The following is a 21,871-nucleotide window of genomic DNA, read 5'->3' as shown; positions in this document are numbered from 1 at the left end:
TCTCAAAATACCGTAATTTGGGAGAATTGATCCTTTTGAACCAGCACAGACGATTGGTCTCATTACATAGAGCTCCTCACGTTCGTTTTTCAAGCAAATGAGATTACAGGGGAAGAGAAGAGGCAAGCAATCCTCTGAAGCCCTTGTGGGAGCAAAACCTACCGTTTGATTCGAAGTTTGATGGCACCCAGTGCCCTGATTCGAAAAATTTCGATGAATTGGTGGATCTCAAAGGGTCACTTTCAACCAAAGCCCTCAGTCACGATGCAGCGGCTCAGGTTTAATTTGTGAAATAGAACCCCGGGTGAGACAATTGCATGCTACATGGCAAATTTGAAGCAGCTAATGGAACATTGTGAGTTCAGTATGACTATAAACAACATGCTCAGAATTGTTTAGTGTGTAGTGTGAATGAGGACACTATTAAGATAAGATTATTGTCTGAAATGAATTTGGGTTTCAAGAAGGTGCTAGAGATAGCACTGGCCATGAAAAACACAGTAAAATATTCAAAAGCAATACAGGGTGTGCAAAATGGCGCCGTCCTCCACATTGGGCGGGAAAACCCAGCTGAAAAGGGCGTGGAAATGCAAGACTCTGCCGAGAAGCAGGAAACAGACCTCGCTAGCCGAAGAATAAAGAAAAATACCTTAGCAGCGAAATTGAAGAATAATTTTAATAGAGTTGGAAACAAGCAGTTTTTTAGCAATTGGCAGTTTAAAAAAATCGAATGCTAGTATTGTCACAGAAATGGACATATGATGGGGCAATGCAAGGAAATATTCAAGCAGGCTTGTAAACAAAAGAAGAAGCCCAATGAAATCTACAATGTAGAAGAGCCTGAAACAACAAATTCAGACATTTACTCATCATATAATCTGAAAGTTGGAAATACAGAACCAATATTTGTCACAGTGAAAGTAAATGGCAAACCTGTTAGAGTGGAAGTGGACAAGCGAGCTTCCACTATAGTAATTGGGAAACATACCTTCAGATATTTGAATAATGGTGAACATCAATTCAGTTTAGAAGAAACGGCTGCCAAGCTCAAAACATATACAGGTGAAGACATTCAATTAAAAGGCATAAGCAGAGTAACTGTCCATTATGGAAGCCAATCGGCAAAGCTACCAGTGTTGGTATTGAAAGGCAGAGGACCAAGCCTTCTAGGGCGAAATTTGCTAAGGGAAATCAACCTTGATTGGCCGCTGAGATTCCAAAAGGAAGCTGAAAGAGTTTCTGTTTTGAAAAAGGCTTGTGTAAGGACTCAACAACCTGAAGAAATGCAGTCTGTCTTAAGCCAAAAACTGGAAGAGTAGAAGAAACTCAGAAACCCTGCTTGATGACAGAGTTCAAGACGAGGTGAGCAACCTTCGCAGGGTTTTTCCCTTTTGAAAACCTTTTGAAAGACCTTCACACACTACAAGATGCTCTCGAGTCAGAGTTTGTACCTCTGGGGAAAGTATGAAGAGAAACAAAGAAGTACTTCTTCTCTGAATAAACTGAAGAATCAGTTGGCAGAGAAGACACAACAATGCTCAATTTACCAGGAGGCAGCAAACAAATACAAAGAGATGAAGAGCTGAAGAATCAGCTAAAAGAAGCCAAAGAGGCTTTGGAAGCAAAAGTTACAGAATTTTCCAAAAAGCAGACAGATAATGAAATTTTGGGAGACTCAACCACTGAGCTCAGACAAGTTGAGCTTGTACCTCAGAGATGTCGGGCCAACAGCGAAGTCAAAAAGAAGGCCGAGATTAAAGTCTGCTCTAGTAAGAAGACACGTAGAAAGAAGATACAGAAATACAAATAGGGCTTTAATTCTGGCAGAATATGAAAACTTTTGTACATAGGCCTGATAATCAAATCACAAACGCCGAAGCCCTTAGTCGTTTGCCTTTACATGTTCCACAGGAACTTGTTTTACTGTTAAATTTCTTTGATTCCTCACCGGTATGTGCTCGACAGATCAGAGACTGGACAAGTCGGGATCCAGTCCTATCAATTATGAGAACAAGTGCTACATGGTTGGTTCCAGCAGCCCGTATCTGATGAAATGAAACCGTGCTTCGTCAGAAGACATGAAATAACCAGCCAGGATGGCATCTTCTTGTGGGGAGCACGAGTGATAGTTGTTCCCAAGGGAAGGGAGCCACTTTTAATTGAACTACACAGTGCCCATCCAGGAATTTCCCAAGTAGCATACAGCTATCTATGGTGGCCTGGGATGGATGGTAAAATAGAGAGTTTAGTAAAGCACTGTGAAATGTCAGCGCTGCAAAAGTTGCCAGCAACAGCTCCGTTACACCCTTGGGAGTGGCCAGGTAGACTCTGGGTGTGCTTACACATTGACTACGTTGGACCTTTCCTGGGAACAATGTTCCTGCTCATTGTCAATGCCCATTCAAAATGGTTGGACATATGAGGTGAAGTCACCAACATTGGCTGCTACGATTGAGAAACTACGTCAAAGCTTTGCCGTTCATGGACTACCAGAAGTAGACGTTCCTGATAACGGCATGGCATTTATGAGTGCTGACTTTCAACGGTTTATTGGCCTCAACGGTATCACTCATGTAAAAACTTCACCATACCACCCTTGCTCAAATGGACAGGATGAAAGGATGGTCCAAACGTTCAAGGCAGGCATGAAGAAGCTAACTGGCGATTCCTTAGCAACCAAGCTAGCACGCTTTCTTTTTCATTACAGGACTACCCCTCACACAAGAACAGGTGTCACACCTGCGGAGTTATTGTTGAAACGCCGTCTCAGGACATGATTGATTTTAATAATGCTGAATTTAGAGAGGAATGTAGAAAGGAGTCAGGGAAGCCAGGAAACTAAACACGACTGGCATAGTTGTGAGAGATGGTATATGTGAAGAACTTCAGAGAAGGACTAAAGTGGTTACCAGGTGAAATAAGTGTGGTGACTGGACCTCTATCTTACCATGTGGAAGGCCGGATCATCTGGAAACATGTGGACCATTTAAGGAAGAGAGAGACAAATCACCAAGATTTGGTTCCACCAGTGATGATGACCAGGCCTGCGTTTCCTGTTGAGAATGCCAGACATGTCTGATGTTCCTGTAAGGGTTGAGGATACAGAACTGCAAGTGCCCACTGAAGCGCCTGATGTTCAGGCAACTCTGGAAAAGAAGGTTCCTGACAAAGCATCTGAAGTTGTGGAGCTGAGATGTTCCACAAATATCAGGAAACCATCTGAAAGACGGAACTTATAAATTCCTGACCCAGTGTAAATATTATGTTGTATTGAAAAATTTATACTTGTAAATACAATATGTATAGCCGAGTTAAAGGGGGAGGAATGTACTAATTGTGGTTTTATTTAGTGTGTAATGTACCTTTAAGAATATTGCTTGTTAAGGAAGATCACATGATCTGTATTAACCAATAGGAGAGTAGCATGAGCTACCTCAGCTGTCAGTGCAGAGATAGAGTTGGGGCAGAATTTTCTGCTTGTCGGGCGGGCGCATGCCCAACCCCAATGGGCCGCTCGCCCGACATCATCGTCAATGTCATCACGCACTCACATGATGTTTCAGTCGGCGGGCGCACGCAAGAGTTGGCAGCGCACCCGCCGACAATTAAAAGGCCTGTTAAGACCATTAACAATTTAATTGAATTAAATTTTTTGCTGCCCGTCCAACCTTGCAGTTGGTGGGCAGGTGAAAAGGCCAAGTGGCCTTTGGGCTTTTTGTGAAACCTCACCTATGAGGTTTCGATCCGTCATTTAAAAAAAATGTTTTTTTATTTTCATACTAATTTCTAACATGTCCCTTCTCATGACAGAGTCACATGAGGGGATGTTTTTTTTTAATCATTTTTAAATTTTTATTTTTAATTTTTCATATTTTTGTCTCCCTGAGGCAGCCCTGTGCCTCAGAGTTTTTCCTGTCCGCATGTGTGAAGTTCCCCGCTTGCCCTCCTCTCCAACCCCCCCCCGCCCCGCCACATAGGCAGCACTGAGCACTACAACACGTGTTTCACGCTGGGTGGGCCTTAATTGGCTTGCCAGCATTAAATCGTGGTCACAGCCCGATCGCTGGCGGTGGCCGGCTTCCCGACCACTTCTGCCCACCCCCGCTGAGCCCACCCAGCAAGGGCAAAATTCTGCCCTTGGAGTTGAAAGCACATGTGTAGTTGCTGCTGAGTATATTGTAAATAAGCTTAATGTTTCCACCCAACTGCAGATCAACCCTATCAATAGTAGCAACTTGGCCGCCCTTACAACAGGGGTGTCTGGGTTCTCCTCCTGCGCCTTAATTTTAGTGGGTTCTAAAGCTGGGTTGCTGGGGTAGGTGAGATTTGAAATTTGGACTTGACCATTTGATTCACCAATGGGTAATTCCACACTGATTTCACTTGTATTCCCCTTGTGGTTTCCACAAGTGGTGTTCATTTTAGGCTGTGCTACTTTCCCTTTTTCTTTTACCTTGGGAATAGATTTTTCCCCAATCTGTCCCATGTCCTCTTGGGCACCACTACCCACAGGTGGCTGCCCAGCTTCTGCTGCACTACCCTATGGCACTTTAGCTAGGTGAGGCACCTTCCTCATTTTCTGTCTGTTTGGGAACTCCCCTGGTTACTAGTTAGGAAGAAGGTCGCTGCTAACCATACTTCTGCTGTGTTTCTTTCAACCTCTGCTGCTACTGTTCCAGCATCTTGGCTTTCCTCTGGCTCAACTTTGGCTACTGTAATTCCGATAGGCTCCACTCTGGTTTTCTTAAATCTTACGGGCTCTAACCTGGCTCTGTTAAATTCTATTGGCTTCCCAGTAGTCTCCTTAATCCTCACTGGCTCTATCGCCTTCTGTGGGACCTTTAAAACTTCACCAGCCCTCATGCTTAAATATATTCTATTTCTACATCATAGATGATCAATTTAAAATAATGGCCGGGATTTTCTGTTCGGCGTGCAGAAGCGGGCCCCGCACACTGATGCATAACAATGACGCGCAGTGATGTCGGGCGGGCATCCCGACATCACCACCTGTCATTCCAATCTTTTGTTCAGCGGGCGCACAGCCGACTCCGATGCGCGCCTGCCGAACTGTCAAAGGCCTGTTAAGGCCGTTAATGAACTAATCAACTAATTTGCAGGGCTGCCTGTCCAAGAGGTTGGCGGGCAGGCGAAGAGCCCAGGCGGCCTTTGCACTTTTCATGAAACCTCATCCACAGGCGGGATGAGATTTCATGAAGGGTTTATTAAATCAATAAATATTTATTAAACATTTGATAAACATGCCCCAGCTCATGTGATGCTGTCACATGAGGGGACATGTGTAAATGATTCTTAACTTTTTTTATTGTGAAGTTTCAAATTCACCTTAATCTCCTTGAGGCAGCTCAGTGCCTCGGGGATTTCTGCCCTCTTTCACGCGCATGTGCAAAAGAGTGCAGGCTCTGACTCTCCCTCTCCCCCCGCCTGCACAGGTGCACGTCACGCTGGGCGGGCCAATTAAGGCCCGCCCATGTAAAATGGTGGCATGCAGCCGATCGCGGGCAGCAATCGGCTCCACGCCCGCTCCCGACCAGCCCACCAGATGGGGAGAAAATTCTCCACAATGTTGTTTTGTTGATTTCTTGTCCCAGCCAGAAGACAAGAAGGAAAATATTTAAGTTAACCTGGCTACTTTATAAAATTATTATTTCTATTTTTAAAATGGACAGGGCTTTACCCTGACTAGCTATGACTCATACCTGAGGAATTTCTAACTTTCAGGAAACCAGCAGGAACCTTGTTATCTTTACTGCCCTCTGTGACTGCTGGCAATCAAATTCCAAAGAAATGCACCAACCCGCTTTGCACTTCTAAGGCAGAGCTCTGGCCAACGGAGATAGTATGTCCGCATAGAACAAAAGGGAACCTGACTCCTCTGTTAAACATCACAAGATTCCCAATCTGGGAAAATACGTCTTTTGTTCAACACCCAGGAGAAGCGGAAGGTATGTCACATGACCTCCTCAAGCTGCTAGAACCTGTAATACTGCCATGTGGAACTGAATCCAGGTAGTCTACCATTTTATCATCTAACAGGTAGCAGCAGAAAGAGCTCTCCAGGTGAAGTGTCTGGCCCTTATCTACACTGTGAACTACTGGAACATTGGAAATTCTGCATTTGTGCATTCAAGACTAATTTATCTCAACGTGCTTCTCCCATCCGGAAGTCAGATCACCCTGCTGGACTTTTGACGCTAGTCTCTGGACTAACGTGAAACTATACCTCTTTTTTAAAATCAAAGTCTTGCCCTGTACCCCTTCCTTTTCCTTATTTCTCTTTTAGTGTATGAGTGCATGAAGGGGCGAACATTGCAAAACCCATTCCCTGGGTAGTATTTGCCCTTGGTGCGCATGCGGGCCTGGCAGTGGGTGGACAGCTGACCCCGCCACCAAAATGGGGCCCGCCGCCATTTTGAGTGGGTGGGCCAATTAAGGCCCACCCAGCGGCCTGCCCAACTATGGGTGGATAGGGCTTCCCCATCTGTCAAAGTGCGTTCTTTCACGCATGAGCGCGAAAGAGCGCACTGCTCCCTGAGACCAAGTGCTGTCTCAGGGAGATTACTGACAGGTAAAAAAACAACAAAAATAGAAAAATATTAAAATTATTAACATGTCCCCCTCATGTGACAATGTCACACGAGATGGGACATGTTAGTAAGAAACACATTGACTTTATGAAACTTTTTAAAAACGGACATGAAACCTCATCCCGCCTGTGGATGAGGTTTCATGTGTTAATCAGAAGCCCACTGGGGCTCCTGGCCTGCCCGCCAGCCTTAAGCTTGGACGGGCAGGGTATTTAACAATCTTAATTAGCCTTAATTGGCCATTGACAGGTCAGCGGGCAGACAACTGATTTCGCTGTCCGCCCGCCTTCCTAAATATTTAAATAGGGCGGGATGACGTGGGGGGTTCCTCCCGACATCATTTTCCCGTCGGCGAGTGGGCCCCGCCCCCAAACCGCAACAGGAAAATCCTGGCCCCTGCATTTTATATGTATGTAAAATAAACCCTCTCCTTTTACCTTATCTCGAGTTTTCTGTGGGGTTATTAATAGAGGATTGGATCACTCCAAACTGAAGGGTTGGGGGAAACACGCCACCACTTATAAAAGTGGGATATCAGAAAGCAAAACACCTTTATGTTTACAGACTGGTAGTGAGAGGAGAAATCAAGCTGTTTAAATTAATCCCCCTCCAGTCTGTAACAATTTACTCTCATCGGTTTACTGAAAGGCTGTGCAATAGATCACAACATTGTGTGAAAATTGGAATGCTTTTGTTTTGGATCTATTTGTTTGGCAGTAACAAAGATTACTAAATAAACAGGACATGTGTCATGGTAACTATACTTTTGACAAATAACATGTTTCTTAACAGATTTCTTCTACAGCAGTTTCAGTGGTAGCATAAACCTACAAAATACTATGATTCATGGAGATAGAATGTTTTAGCTCATTAACTAGGTGTAAATTGAAAAATATATTTTTGTGTCAATGCTCACCATTGGATGTAATTAAAACATACTGTGGTTGCTTCCATTCCATGCTTGAAGGAGCATTTTAATTTTCTCTTTGTATTGAGCTCTGGAAACAATACCTGTGCCAAGTTCCATAACTCAATGCAGCAATCTGTTCCTGTTTTGTCTTCAATTTTTCACTCATTTCTCTGTGGCTGTAAACAGGTGGCTTATTGAATCTATCACAACATTCTTCAAATTTAGAATAGTTCTCATCATAAATAAATTAATGAAAATCATGTATATCTTTTTTAAAAATTGGTAATTAGATGTTAACATGCCTCCCATGTGTTTAGACAGGGAGCGTAAACTTAAAACCTCATTGAAGCTCAACAGAATTTCCCAAAATAGGTGTTGTCAGAAACAGTTCATAGGCTGAGATGATGTTTCGGTTCTGCAATCTAATTGGTTAAAGAATTGGCACTACATCGTAGAACATTCACATCAAAGGATGCATCAAATAATCAGGACTGCAAACTGCAGATTTTACTTATGAGGAAGACTGCTAGGTTATGTCTTAGAATAAGATAGCACAGTACAGAAGCAGGCCATTCAGCCCATCGAGTCTGTGAGCCCTTCTAAGAGTAATCCAGTTAGTTCCATCATCCTGCTTTTTTTGCTACATCCATGCAATTTCCTTCAAGTACTTACCCAATTCCCTTTTGAAAGCCATTTTTAAAAAATCGTTCATGGGATGTGGGCATTAATAAAAGCATTTATTGCCCATCCCAAATTGCCCCTGTTCAGAGGGCATTTAAGAGTGAACCACATGGCTGTGGGTCTGGAGTCACATGTAGGCCAGACCAGGTAAGGACAGCAGATTTCCTTCCCTAAAGGGCATTAGTGAACCAGATGGTTTTTTTACAACAATTGACAATGGTTTCATGGTCATCATTAGATTCTTAATTCCAGCTTTTTATTGACTTCAAATTTCACCATCTGCCGTGGTGGGATTTGAACCTGGGTGCCCAGAATATTACCCTGGGTCTCTGGATTACTAGACCAGCGACAATAGCACTATGCCATTACCTCCCTGCCACTACAGGTGGGGCCTGGGTGAGGGGATGGTGGGTGGTGGAGATAATATTTTCACCCCGATTTTTTAGTCTGTATATATCTCAAAAACAAATGGACGTATGTCAATGATCCGGATCCTTGGATTTTTTAAAGGATCCATTAACATTGAGAGATGGGCAAATTGTTTTAAAGAATATTGTGGGTTGTTTTATTCAGATTGTTGTTGATTGTTTCAGAGCGTTGTAGATTGTCTCAGCTGCTGCGGTGCATTTTGTCACACCTGTCAAAATGTGAGCAGAGTTTTCAAAGCAGGTTGTTGAATGTGGATTGGCCTGAAGCCTCCTCCGAGAGATGAAAGCTCTTAATAAAAAGATTTTTTTTCAGCTTTGTAGTTACACAGCATCAGCTAGCAGGGAAAAGCCTCAAGCAAGAACTCTACTGAGTGTCCTTTTCACTTGTTGTAAACGTTCCTATCACCCTTATCAGGCAATGCACTTTACTTGGGTAATGTTCTTTTGCCAATCACCTTAAATCTGTGGTTCCTGGTTATCATCCTTTCAGCCGTTGAAAACGGTTTCTCTTTACTTATTCTATTTAAATTCTTAATGACCATAAAGATCTCTATCAAACTCCTATTAGGCTAGTTCCCTTCAGAGCAGAGGAGGCTAACTACAGTCAGGTGGATAGACTGGGGAAGTCTTTCATCCCAAGAAACATTCTTCTGTACCCTGTCCAAAGCCTCATGTCCTTCCAAACATGTGGTGTCCACAATGGGACATAATACTTCTGCACTTGTTTCTTTCACAAATGGAATACATCATGTACTGCACAATTTCTCATGATGTTCTTGGTGAATTTGCAATGTGCTAGCAGCAGCTCAAGGGAATTCTGTACACGCTTCGCATGCCATCATTTGAACAGAGCTGTACTGCACCAGCTGTGTAGAATCTGGGATCGAAGAGCTATCAAATTTCCTGTTAATTAAAAGTAACCACGGGCAGAATTTTTTGTGGAGCGGTGGTCCCGCCTAAAAAGTCAGGGGCGACCCCACCTCCATTACCAAGAAGCTCCAACCTGATTTAACAGCCGTCGCACTGTTTATTGGCTAGGGTCGTGGCTTCTGTCCCCATTTAGCAGGAAGTCCATCCTCAGTGCTATCAGCCAATCAAATGACCGGCAGCTCTTCAGTCCCAATAGCACCACCAGAAGCGGTGACCACTGCTGGGTCTGCAGCAGTCCCCCATTAGGATCGACACTGGGGGCCATGCACTGAGATAAATGGGGCGGTTCCATAGGGGCTAGTCAGCCAGGCCCTGGCGAGGGGAGCAAGCGGAGATGCGAATCACTCTTGGAGGAGGTTTCTGTCGAGCACAGTGCCTGAACAGGAGACACCAACCTACCCCCACCCATCAAGCCTACAGTCAGCTTGCCAGGGTTTAACTAGTGGCATGGGCAACCTTTGCCACTGGTAAAATAATAGCAGTGGTGGGAGGAGGTGCTTAAATGGTCATTAATTGGCCTCAATTAACCCCAGGGCAGGGTGGGCTGCTCAACATTTCCTTCCCTTGCTGGTAAAATTCCAGTGGAGGCAGGTAGGCATTGGGCATGCCACCATGCCACCTGATTTTACGTTCTCCCACTGGACAGCCTGGTCCTGCGGGGGCCTAAAATTCCTTCCGTAAATGCTGCCCAACCTTTCCACAATGATCTGAAAACACAGCAACAAGTTTTATCAGCAATACACTATGCAGATAAGTCACTTTCTAATCAAACATTTGGATAAGGACTATTGTACTTGCAAAACGCCTTACCAGAAGAGCTGCTGATCTACTGCAACTAGTTTCAGTTTTCGCTTCCATATTTAACAAATTTTTGTTGTGTTCAGTGACGAAGACTTTCAGAAATGAACATTATTGAGGACAGGCCACACTGATATTCTTTCTTGTCCAAAACTATACAGTACCTTGTGGCCATTAGCATTTGATCTCAAAAAGTAATGCACATCTCATTAAATAATGTTTACTTTTCCAATGCAATATTTCACAGTGTCGTGTATGGAGCGGAAAAGTATACTTTTAAAAGAAGAACACTCCTGGTTCAATGATCAGTCTCCTATGTTCCTCAATATTGCTCAGTCTTGGCTAGTAAAATACTTTTATAAAAAAAATCCATAAATGCAGCCACTTTGTGGAATAAGCAATTTTTTTTTAGTGCATTCAAATATAAACACCAGCATGGGCTGGTTGAGCAAAACATAATTTACAGCACATTAACAGACTATGTCAACAGGCTAATATTTCATTTAACATGTGTCTGCACATCTGCAGATTTAAAGTAAATCCCAGCCACATGACATCACAGACGATGATGAATTCTGAGAAATTCTTAGTCAACTATTAAAATACCTCATCTTCCGACTAGGCACTTTACAGCCTTCCGGACTGAACATCGAGTTCAATAATTTTAGATCATGAACTCTCTCCTCCATCCCCACCCCGTTTCCGATCCCCCTTTTTTCCAATAATTTATGTAGATTTTTCTTTTCCCACCCATTTCCATTATTTTTAAATGTATTGCCATCCATTGTTTTATCTCTACCTTTTAGCCTATTTCGATCCTTTCCCCCCCACCCCACCCCCACTAGGGCTATCTGTACCTTGCTTGTCCTGCTTTCTACCCTTAATGTCACCTATTAGCACATTTCTTAGCTAATATCACCAGCGTCAACACCTCTTTGTCCATTTGTCTATGACATCTTTTGGCAATCTCCACCTATCACTGGCCCTCTATCCAGCTCTACTTGTCCCACGCCCCCTTAAACCAGCTTATATTTCACCTCTCTTCTATTTTTCCTTAGTTCTGTTGAAGAGTCATACGGACTCGAAACGTTAACTGTGTTCCTCTCCGCAGATGCTGTCAGACCTGCTGAGTTTTTCCAGGTATTTTTATTTTTGATTAAAATTAAAAGGTGCCAGATATGTAAATAAGCCGTTTCCTATATTGTATGGGAAGCAATATTGTATGGGAAGATCCAGATTTTTTCATTATATAGAGTGACACAGAAGACTGAGTTCTGTCCAAATGATGGCATGCGAAGCGTGTACAGAATTCCCTTGAGCTGCCGCTAGCACACAGCAAATTCACCGAGAACATGATGAGAAATTGTGCAGTGCATGATTTATTTCATTCATGAAAGAAACAAGTGCAGAAGTATTATGTCCCATTGTGGACACCACCTGTTTGGAAGGTCATGAAGCTTTAGCGAGGGTACAGAAGAATGTTTCCTGGGATGAAAGACTTCCCCAGTCTATCCACCTGACTGTAGTTAGCCTTCTCTGCTCTAAAGGGAACTAGCCTAATAGGAGATTGATAAGAGATCTTTATAATCATTAAGACTTTAAATAGAATAAGTAAAGAGAAACTGTTTAAAATAATAAATAGTTACAAGAAACCAGAAGTGTAGAAGGGTCAACAGTCACTTAATAATGTTGCAGCGAGAGGAGGGAAAAAATACACGGAACCGTTTGTGTAAAACCATATCTTTGTCCTGATTGCAAGGACTATTTTATTGTCTGAAGACATAAGTCTTATAGTTTTCAAAGATGCCTTCCAGTACAACTTGTTTATTGCCACTACTGGATTGCCAATTTGTTGACCAGCATACAAGGTGGCATCCAGCTGTAAACTCAGAAATTTTGCTGCTCACATATTCAAGTTATTTTAGGAATTGCCATGAAACTATACTTCCCTATTAAAGGCAGCAACAGAAATAATTTCACATATAATGTTGTATTGTTTCTTCTTCAGACAAAGTTATCACAAGTTTGATATAGTAATGCAAAATGTATTCATAAACAAGGGTAAATACCAATTCACTGGAGGATAAAAGTAAAAGACTTACTAAGATTAATCACAATGCAGTGCGATGAAGATTATTCATAGTAACATCAGAAGAATTGTGTATTTTTGCACAACAATACATTTAGCTTCCATATAAATAGAGAAAAATCAAATAAAGCTTTAAGGTTATCAGCTTCATTTACATGGTACATAAATGTGGAACAAATATTCTTAATTACAATCAGTAGGTGATAATCAAGCAACCTCAATGGTGAAAGATAGAAAAAATGCCACAAATAAAATCATTCATGTGCTTTTGAATAGAAGAAGAAAAAAAAGCCATTAAAATGTATTAATCAGCGCCATTGCAATCTGGAAATAATCTGTATAAAGTGCAATATTAGACCTAATTATTTAAGATGGTCATAATATTTAACACATCATGTTATCATCATGTCACTTTTGCTATATTCTTTAAGTATAATTATGTTGACACTGAATTCTATTTTGTGCAATATTGATTTACAGATTAATAGTGCTAAAATTGTTTTTACTGAAAGGTAGGCTAAACAGCAGCCAGTACCATCTCTATTATGGACAAGAGTAGAAGTCAACATACTATTATTCAAAAGCATGGCATTAAATGGGATTATCGTGGAGGGACACTTGTTTTTGGAGCTGATGAAAAGATCATGTGAATGATCACTATTCAAAGGCTTAGCTCATTGTTCAAGTTTCACAACTATTACTGTCATGATGAAAAGCTTGTAGTTTGTCCAGAAGCTGGAGAACAAAAAAAAAGGAAATTAATAATGTAAAAATGTGTTATGCAAGTTATACAATATCATTAAAAATAAAGGATAATTAAAGTTTATATTATACCTGCTCGATTACGGTACCTAGTTCTGGCTTCAGCCCTCTCCTCTGCATCAAAATACCACACAGTAATGGCATATCTAGAACAGAAAAATATTATTTAGGAGCAAAATTCACAAATTGCTCTGCAAATACCTGAAAGGAATTTTTTAAATACCTAAGTCTTCAATAATCTCGAAAACTATTTTGAACTCCAAGGGTCTATCTTCATATGGGTGATGAGCCAATAGGTCTTCACCCAGTAGTTACAAAACACCTGCTGGGCTCCCTGTCCTGCTTGTGGTTTACTTAAAGGGCAAGTCAGTAATTGTCCACTGCTCCTGGTTTCCTGTCAGTTTAGCAGCAGTTTAACAATAATTAACACCACTTCAAAAGAATAAACTTTTTTAAAACTACATAATGGCAGCAACCTCGTCACCAGTTGTGGTTGAGGAGGTTTGGGATTTCTACATTTTCATTTCCTGTTTTAAACCCAACTGCATTGTTCCCACTTGTCTTTAATTATCAATGGACCACTACCATCAGCCAGCATAAAACAACTTAAATAATTTCTTGCAGGCAACAGAGCACTCCCCACCAGTTCTCTGTAAGACAGGAGTTTATTGGAGAGGACTTTATATATCAGGCTTCTTTTCAAAGCTTACATTCTTTGGTTATGGTACAATACATAATACATACCATACCATGGTGTTGTGGGAAACTGTACTACACTGAAGTAGTGTTGCACTGGTTGGATGTGATTTCTTTCAGATGAGACACTGGATAAAAGCAAAAAACTGCGGATGCTGGAAATCCAAAACAAAAACAAAAATACCTGGAAAAACTCAGCAGGTCCGGCAGCATCTGTGGAGAGGAGCACAGTTAACGTTTTGAGTCCGCATGACTCTTCAACAGAACTGGACATCATTTTACACTTCTTCGTGGGTGGGTTGGTAGGTGGGCGAGAGGTGTTAAATTAGGCATAATGCCATGGGCACCATTCCTGGCACCTACCCACCTGCCACACTACAAATTTACAAATGATGTGGGAGGTGTTGGGTGGCCCGCCTGCCTGTGGACCAATTGAGACCCTAAAGTTGCTAGTTAATGCCTATTTAAAGTCCTCTTCCTGCTGCAATTTTTCCCATAACAGACTGAGGATGGCACCTGGCAGCTCTCACTGCTCGGGCGGCTGGCAGGCAAGGTGGGTACCACCTGAGGTCATCCCCATGGTCTTCTCTTCCTTCCCAGCTGTCCACCCTGGCATTCCACTAACTGTCCCCCCATCCCCTCTGCCAGGCCCTGCTGGCCTGGACAGCCAGACTCCCCCTCCCACTTATCTCCCTATTTGGCTCCAGAGAAGGTCTCAGTTGGAGCCTGGATGTAATCCCATCAGTGGCCATCACTCCTGGTGGTGCTGCTGGGACCAGAGACTTGCCAGCCATCTGACTGGCCCATAACTCTCAGAGGCGGTTCTTCCTCCCAGATGGGGGAGGAAGTCTTGCCCAGGGGCAATTAATTAGTTGAGCATTAAATGGCTGTGGGCAATCTGTTGGAGCAGGGCAAGCTTGCCCCTGAAATTTAAATTTAAGCCAGGGTGGGGGAGGGGGCGACTCTGCTGCAACGTAAAACTTTGCCCATTAAGTTGCCTTTTATTGGTTTCATGTCGAAACATAAGATTCCGTGGTACTACTCAAAAAGGAACATGGAGTTCTGAGCATGCTGGATGAATTCCTCCCTCAACCATTGCAGGACCTTGCTTTGCACAAATTAGCTGTTGTGTTTGCTAACATAACAATAGGGACTATACTTAAAAGTAAATTTGTCAGCTGTCAAGTACTTTGGGATGTCATAAGGTGTTAAATAAATGCAAACTCTTTTTTTAATTGCTGAACATCTGCAACTAAATCTCATTTTGAAAATCAGCTTGAACTTAAAAGATGATATTGTTCTTAATGGAGTTTTAATGCAAGAGCCCTCTTCTGTTTGAAGTGACCAATGGGGTCTGACTTAGACCAAGTCCAGACAATAGCCTGGCATATCGGAATTTGTGAGCTATATTATTTTCATTCCCATGCTTCCTTTGAATCTCATAATTATTTCAATGATAACTGGGATCATTCCTTTTACTTGGTGATGGATTCCTAAATCTGACCTATATTAGGGGTTGCAAGTGCTCAGTTTTACAGTAATATTTGTGCATTAAAGTTCTTTCAATGCGCAAATCCTAGGGGAGAATTTTCCGCTCATCAGGCCCGACCCGAAAGAACTAAAAGTGACAAGTGAGTGTCCCGACATCATTGCGCACTTGCGCGATACTTCGGTTGGCAGGTGTGCGCGGGTGTCGGCAGTGCGCCCGCCGACAATTAACAGGCATATTAAGGCCATTAAAGATCTAATTGAATTAAATTTTTTGCTGCACATCCAACCTTACAGTTGGCGGGCAGGAAAAAAGATCAAGCGGTCTTTGGATTTTTTGTGAAACCTCATCCACAGGCGGGATGAGGTTTCGATCTGTCATTAAAAAAAAATTTCAAACTAATTTCTAACATGTCCCTGCTCATGTGACAGAGTCACATGAGGGGACATGTTAACATTTTCAAAATCTTCACCTCCCTGAGGCAGCTCTTTGCCTCAGGGAGCTTTTCCTGCATGCACCATTGTGCATGCGCGAAGTTCCCCGCTTGCCTTTCTCCCCCCACCACACAGGCAGCGCCGAGCGCACGTTTCACGCTGGGCGGGTCTTAATTGGCCTGCCAGCGTGAAATCATGGTCATGGCCTGATCACAGGCGGCGGTCTGCTTCCCAACCACTCCCGTTCGCCTCCGCTGAGCCCACGCGACGAGGGCAAAATTCTGTCCCTAATGATAAAATCAAGAGTTCTCCTTAGCTCAAATTTTGATTTTTGTAGAATCTCTGTATAGGAGTTTTGGATTTCACAAATGTGTAACAGCATACCACCGGTGTTACTCACCAGAAATAGTGGATGCACATTTAACTAAGATCGGGAATAAGCATGAACCTCTTGGTCACCAATTTATTATGTGCCGGCAGACTTTAAAAATCTAACTAATGAAGAGATGCTTGTGAAAAAACTTTTTCTTTCTATAATTTTTCTTTTACTTCATTCAAAATGTATAGTTGCATTCAGTGGGCTTTATCAGTTAAAACTGACCATAGGGCTCTATAATTTTTAAAAAGTATTTTACAGCTCTGTTTTGGAATTGCAAAATAATATCAAGTTTTATAGCCAACCAACTGGACAAACCACACTAAACATTTTGCATGTTAGGTACCTCGGAATGGCTTGTTACAGTTATCTTTAAAGGGACATACCTGACAGAATATGCTGGCTGTACTTCATGTGGATTTCTTCGATCAGACCAGAATAACAACAATCTATCAAACATTGGCTCAACGTCAACCACATAGGACTTTCCTTCTGGAAATATTCGAAGAATACCACCATCCACCTAAAAAATGCATAAGTTTCAATAGACAAGCTAAGAAATGTCTGCTTTGGAAAGGCAATTCTAGCATTTTTAAATTGTAATACATTTTGAGACAATAGTTTTTATGATTACTATTGTCCAAAGAGAAACAATGGATGAAAGCTAACAAAAGTAAAACAAAAAACAGTAATGAAAACTACCCTATAGTGCTTTTAAATAGAAAATATAACATGTTCCGTATTGTACATTAAGACATGGATCAAAGCCTGAAATAAGGACACTGAAAGGCTTCTTCTAGCAAGAGTAACCAGCCATAGCAAGTGCTGGCAGATCTCCAAATCAGACAGAGCCTGAAGTATAAACATTCCCAATATGCAAGTTATCATGTTTTCAAAATAACCTGATCTTTTCTGGACATCCAAACATAATGGGGGAGCCTTACAGGAATGGTGCGATATTGGCGGTGTGCCTTATCCTGCTTGGCCAACACAGCATTCAGCAACCCAAACCACTTGCACATTCAGGACTTTTTAAAATTTTCTTGCTGGGCTGCAGGCACTAAACGGAACATAGGACACAGGAGTAGGAGTAGTCCACTGGGCCCTTTGAGTCTGCTCCACCATTTGATAAGATCATGGCTGATCTGATTGTGGTCTCAACTCCACTTTCCTGTCAAACACTCATAATCCTTGACTCTCTTGTCTATCAGAAAACTACCTAACTCAGCCTTGAATAAATTCAATGATCCAGCTCCACCGCTTTCTGGCGAAGGGAATTCCACATGCTAACAACCCTCTGAAAGAAAACATTTACATCTCTGTCTTAAAAGGGAGACCACATATTCTTAAATTATGTCCCCCTAGTTCTAGTTTCCCACACTAGGGGAAACATCCTCCTGGTGTCCACCCTATTAAGTCCCCTCAGGATCTTATATGTTTCAATAATAGCACCTGTCATTTTTCTAAACTCCAGTGGGTACAGGCCCAACCTTGTATCATAAGATAAGCCCTTCATCCCAGGAATGAGTTGAGTGAACCTTCTCTGAATTGCTTCTAATGCAATTATATCCTTTTTCAAATAAGGAGCCAAAACCATATATAGTGCTCCAGATGTGGTCTCACCCAGGCCCTGTACAGCTGCAGTAAACCTTCCTTAATTCTATTTTCAATTCCCCTTGCAATAAACATCTGTTCCATTTGCCTTCCTAATCACTTGTTGTACTCGCATACTAATGTTTTGTGATTCATGTACCAGGACAACCAGATTCCTCTGTATCACTGAGTTCTGCTATCTCTTACCATTTGAACAGTACACTGCTTTTCTATTCTTCCTGCCAAAGTGGACAAGTTCACATTTTCCCACATTATACTCCCATCTGCCAAACTTTTGCCCACACACTTAAACCTGCCTATATCCTTTTGTAGACACCTTATCTCTGCTTGACAACTTGTATTCCTACCTATCTTAGTGTCGTCGGCAAATTTAGCAACCATGCACGCGGTCCCTTCAAAGTGGGTACATCACTGCAGCCTGCCAATTCAAGTGAGGAGGAAAAGCATCTGGCCACTGAATGCTGCCAGCTGGCAAGGCATAGTCAGGATGGTGGCAGTTTGTTTGGGCGGTGGGGGGAGTGGGGGGAACTTTGCTTTTCCTGGCCCACAAAAAAAACTTAGAAACATGAAACTGTACTTTTAGTGGAAGTTTCCAGCAGTCTTTAACACCTGATGCAAGTGGAACTGGCATGCAACATGCATACTTTACACACTTCAGCTTGAAAATTGCATCAGGATCTTGCAATGGTCATAGGATCTTGGTTTACATATTTAAACAGCCTCCTGCCTGTTTTGGGCAGGCATGCTGTACCCATTTAAAGACCTGTTTGAAATTTGATTGAAACAAAAACAAAAATTGTTGGAAAAACTCTGCAGGTCTGACAGCATCTGTGGAGAGAAAGACAGAGTTAACGTTTGGAGTCCGTATTACTCTTCTTCAGAACTTCTGAAGAAGAGTAATACGGACTCCAAACGTTAACTCTGTCTCTCTCTCCACAGATGCTGTCAGACCTGCTGAGTTTTTCCAGCAATTTTTGTTTTTGTTTCAGATTTCCAGCATCCGCAATATTTTGCTTTTACCTTGAAATTTGATTGACGCTGGTAAATACATGCACAGGGCTCTCCTCAGATTTACAAATATCGATCGTCTGTTTAGCAAGTGAGAAATGGATGGCCAGCAGTTGAAAGGCTCCTCAAATGTGCCATTTCATGAACTAAAATGTTTGTGCCAACTGAACAAAATGGTGTACTGAGCAGAAAAGTTAGATTGTCTCATCACTTTTTGTCCTTCTGTCTATTGTCTTATTCCAATAATTATCACAAGGAGAGTGTGAGATCTGTTTTTAAACATGCACCAACACTAGGCATGGTGACCAGTATGCAATGTGCAAGAGTAAAGCATTAATGACAATTTATAACTTAACCTATTTCCTGGTTTCTGCTGCATATTTCTCAACATCAGCACAATGGAAATCAGAATTTCAGCATCATGTGTTGGGGCGAACAAGTTTTAACCCAGATCTCATGAATCCCTGGCATCTCAGGGATGCATGCAACCTGTGCTACCAAAGAAATTGTTTACTGCATGATGGGAATTAAAAATACATGTATCCAAAATTGTCTTGAAAGTACAGTCGCTGATGCAGCGGCCTGCATGACACAAAATAAATCATAATCAGTAGAACAGAAATATTTATTTTTTAAATGGAAAATTTCACTTTGTAAGTCCACTTCTTTTAGAAGTGTTGTCAGAAGTAATACAAATATAAATGAAATCCATGAACATACTGTAAGAAAGCTGCTCTAAACAATTTCCTGAGCAGGAAAGGAATATTTCATACCTTTGCATCCCAGTTTTTATTCAGGTAATAAATACATGTCACACAACGACCATCACCAGTTGGATTGTCAACATGCCGAACATACCCTGTTCCATTCCCTGGGTAGCAGGCTACCATTGCCTGAAAAAGGGAAAATGTTTATTTGCAAGCAATTTTTTTTTCATTTATTAGTTTTAGATTAGCCAGCAACAATGCATGGTTAGAATCACAGGACGGTTACAGCACATAAGGAGGCCATATGATCCATTGTGTCCATGTCAGCTCTCTGAAAGGGCAAATCAACCAATTCTACTTCCTTGCCCTTATCCTGTAGCCCTGAAAAATTTTTCTCTTCAGGTGCTTAATCAATTCCCTGTTGAAAGCCATGATTTAATCTGCCTCCACCACACTCTTGAGACAGTGCATTGCTAACCACTCGCTCCGTAAAAAAATCTGTTCCTCATGATTTTGAATCTTTGTCAAACCTCCTCTCAATTGGAACAACACAGCTTTTCCAATCAATCCACATAACTTAAGTTCCTCATCCCCGGAATCATTCTCATAAATCATTTCTGCACCCTCTCTAAAGCCTTCACATCCTTCCTAAATTGTGGTGCCAAGAATTGGGCACGATACCCCAGAGTTAAAGTTGAAACAGTCTTTTGTAAAGCTTCTTCCTAACTTGTTTGCTTACGTATTCGCTGGCACCCGGCTGAAAAGTCGTAGGTGAACCCTTCTTAACATGGCCGGGAAACCCCAGCCCGATTTGATGGCCATTGGGCTGTTAATGACTCAGGTTGTGGCTTTCACCCCCATTTGGGAGGAAGTCCCACTTCTGAAAACAGCCAGCCAAGCAGATGCCCTGTAGATTTCCAGTCCCAGTGGAACCACTGCTGGGATTGCAGCAGTTCCCCACAAGGAATGTCACTGGAGGCCAGGCGCCAAGGTAAGTGGGGCGGTTTCACCGAGATCAGTCAAGCAGGACCCAGGTGGAGGGACCGTGATCGGGTGGCTGGGGAGTGGGGCAGAAAACAAGCAGGGGCAGGGGATCACCGTTGGGATGTTTGTCTCTGTTGGGTACAAGCTGCCCGAACAGGAAGCACCCCGCCAAGCTTGCAGCTAGGCCACCAGGATATACATTATGTGGCGTGGATAATCCTGCTGCCTGTAAAATGCCAGCAGGAGAAGGCTCATGGCACTTAAAGGCCTCAAATGGCCCAAGGGCTGGTGGGGCCCAAGGGCAGTCGGGTTGCCTGACACCTATCAAGCCGTTGGTAAAATACCAGAGGAGGCAGGTAGGCTAGGGGCATGGTGCTCCAAGCCAGGCTGCCTGATTTTATGGCTCTCCACATGCTGGCCCACTCCCAGTCTATACCTTTATTTATAAAGCCCTGAATCCCGTATGCCTTTTTAATCACTTTCTCAACCTGCCCTGCCACCTTCAACGATTTGTGCATATATACTCCCAGATCTCTTGCTCCTGCATCCCCTTTATAATTGCACCCTTTATTGTATATTGGCTCTCCTCCTCCTTCCTACAGAAATGTATTACTTCACACTTCTCTGCATTAAATTTCATCTCGCATGTGTCCACCCATTCCACCAGCCTATCTATTTTCTAGTCAAGTCTATCACTTTCCTCCTCACAGTTCACCATGGGCAGGATCTTCTGGTCGGCGAGCGGGGACGGGGCCCGCTCGCCGACACGTAAAATGATGCGCGGTGACATTGGGTGGAATTCCCGATGTCACTACGTGTCATTTCCATTTACAGGTCGGCGGGGACGCAGCCGAGTCAGCTGTGCGCCCGCCGACCTGTCAATGGCCTATTGAGGCCATTGAAAAAGTAATTAAGGTCATTAATAGACCTGCCCGTCCAACCTTAAGGTTGGCAGGCAGGCCGGGAGCCCAGGCGGGCTTCGGAAAAAGCATGAAACCTCATTTTCTGGGTGAGATGAGGTTTCATGAGGGTCTTTAAATTTTAATCACATCTTTCAATAAAAGTTATGGACAGTGTCACATGAGGGGACATGGCAGGGAAACTTTTTCAACCTCTTTATTTAAAGTTTTAAATCAGAGACGATCTCCCTGAGGCAGCACTTAGCCTCAGGGAGATCTGTGCACTCTTTCGCATGCATAGTGCTTCCGAGCGGACCTCATGCTGGGCGGGCCTTAACTAGCCTGCCCATGGAAAATGGCAGCGTGCCCCTAATTGGGGGCACCGATCGAAGGTGTGCCCACCCAGGCCCACTCCTGCATTACGCCCCCCCCCCACCGATGGGGAGAAAATTTTTCCC

At 42.8% G+C, this 21,871-nt stretch overlaps 1 protein-coding gene across 4 annotated transcripts in view; it reads right to left on the bottom strand.

Annotated features, from left to right (window-relative positions):
* Positions 1-12,079: 12,079 nt before the first annotated feature.
* The window catches only part of egln3 (egl-9 family hypoxia-inducible factor 3), a 73,013-nt gene continuing 63,221 nt past the window's right edge, over positions 12,080-21,871 (bottom strand). For 2 of the 4 annotated variants that reach the window (XM_078562826.1, XM_078562828.1), the window contains exons 2-5: positions 19,597-19,716; positions 16,588-16,724; positions 13,279-13,352; positions 12,080-13,179 (exon numbers count right to left, since the gene is read on the bottom strand). In XM_078562826.1, coding sequence (XP_078418952.1) covers positions 13,148-13,179; positions 13,279-13,352; positions 16,588-16,724; positions 19,597-19,716 — 363 coding nt within the window. In that variant the 3' untranslated portion in view covers positions 12,080-13,147. The remainder of the gene's footprint in view (positions 13,180-13,278; positions 13,353-16,587; positions 16,725-19,596; positions 19,717-21,871) is intronic. The other 2 variants (XM_078562827.1, XM_078562829.1) reach the window with 1 other exon arrangement.

The sequence above is a fragment of the Cetorhinus maximus genome, chromosome 18, assembly GCF_964194155.1.
Source record: "Cetorhinus maximus chromosome 18, sCetMax3.hap1.1, whole genome shotgun sequence".
NCBI classification, from domain to species: domain Eukaryota; kingdom Metazoa; phylum Chordata; class Chondrichthyes; order Lamniformes; family Cetorhinidae; genus Cetorhinus; species Cetorhinus maximus.
This window is presented reverse-complemented; position numbering and strand designations above follow the sequence as displayed.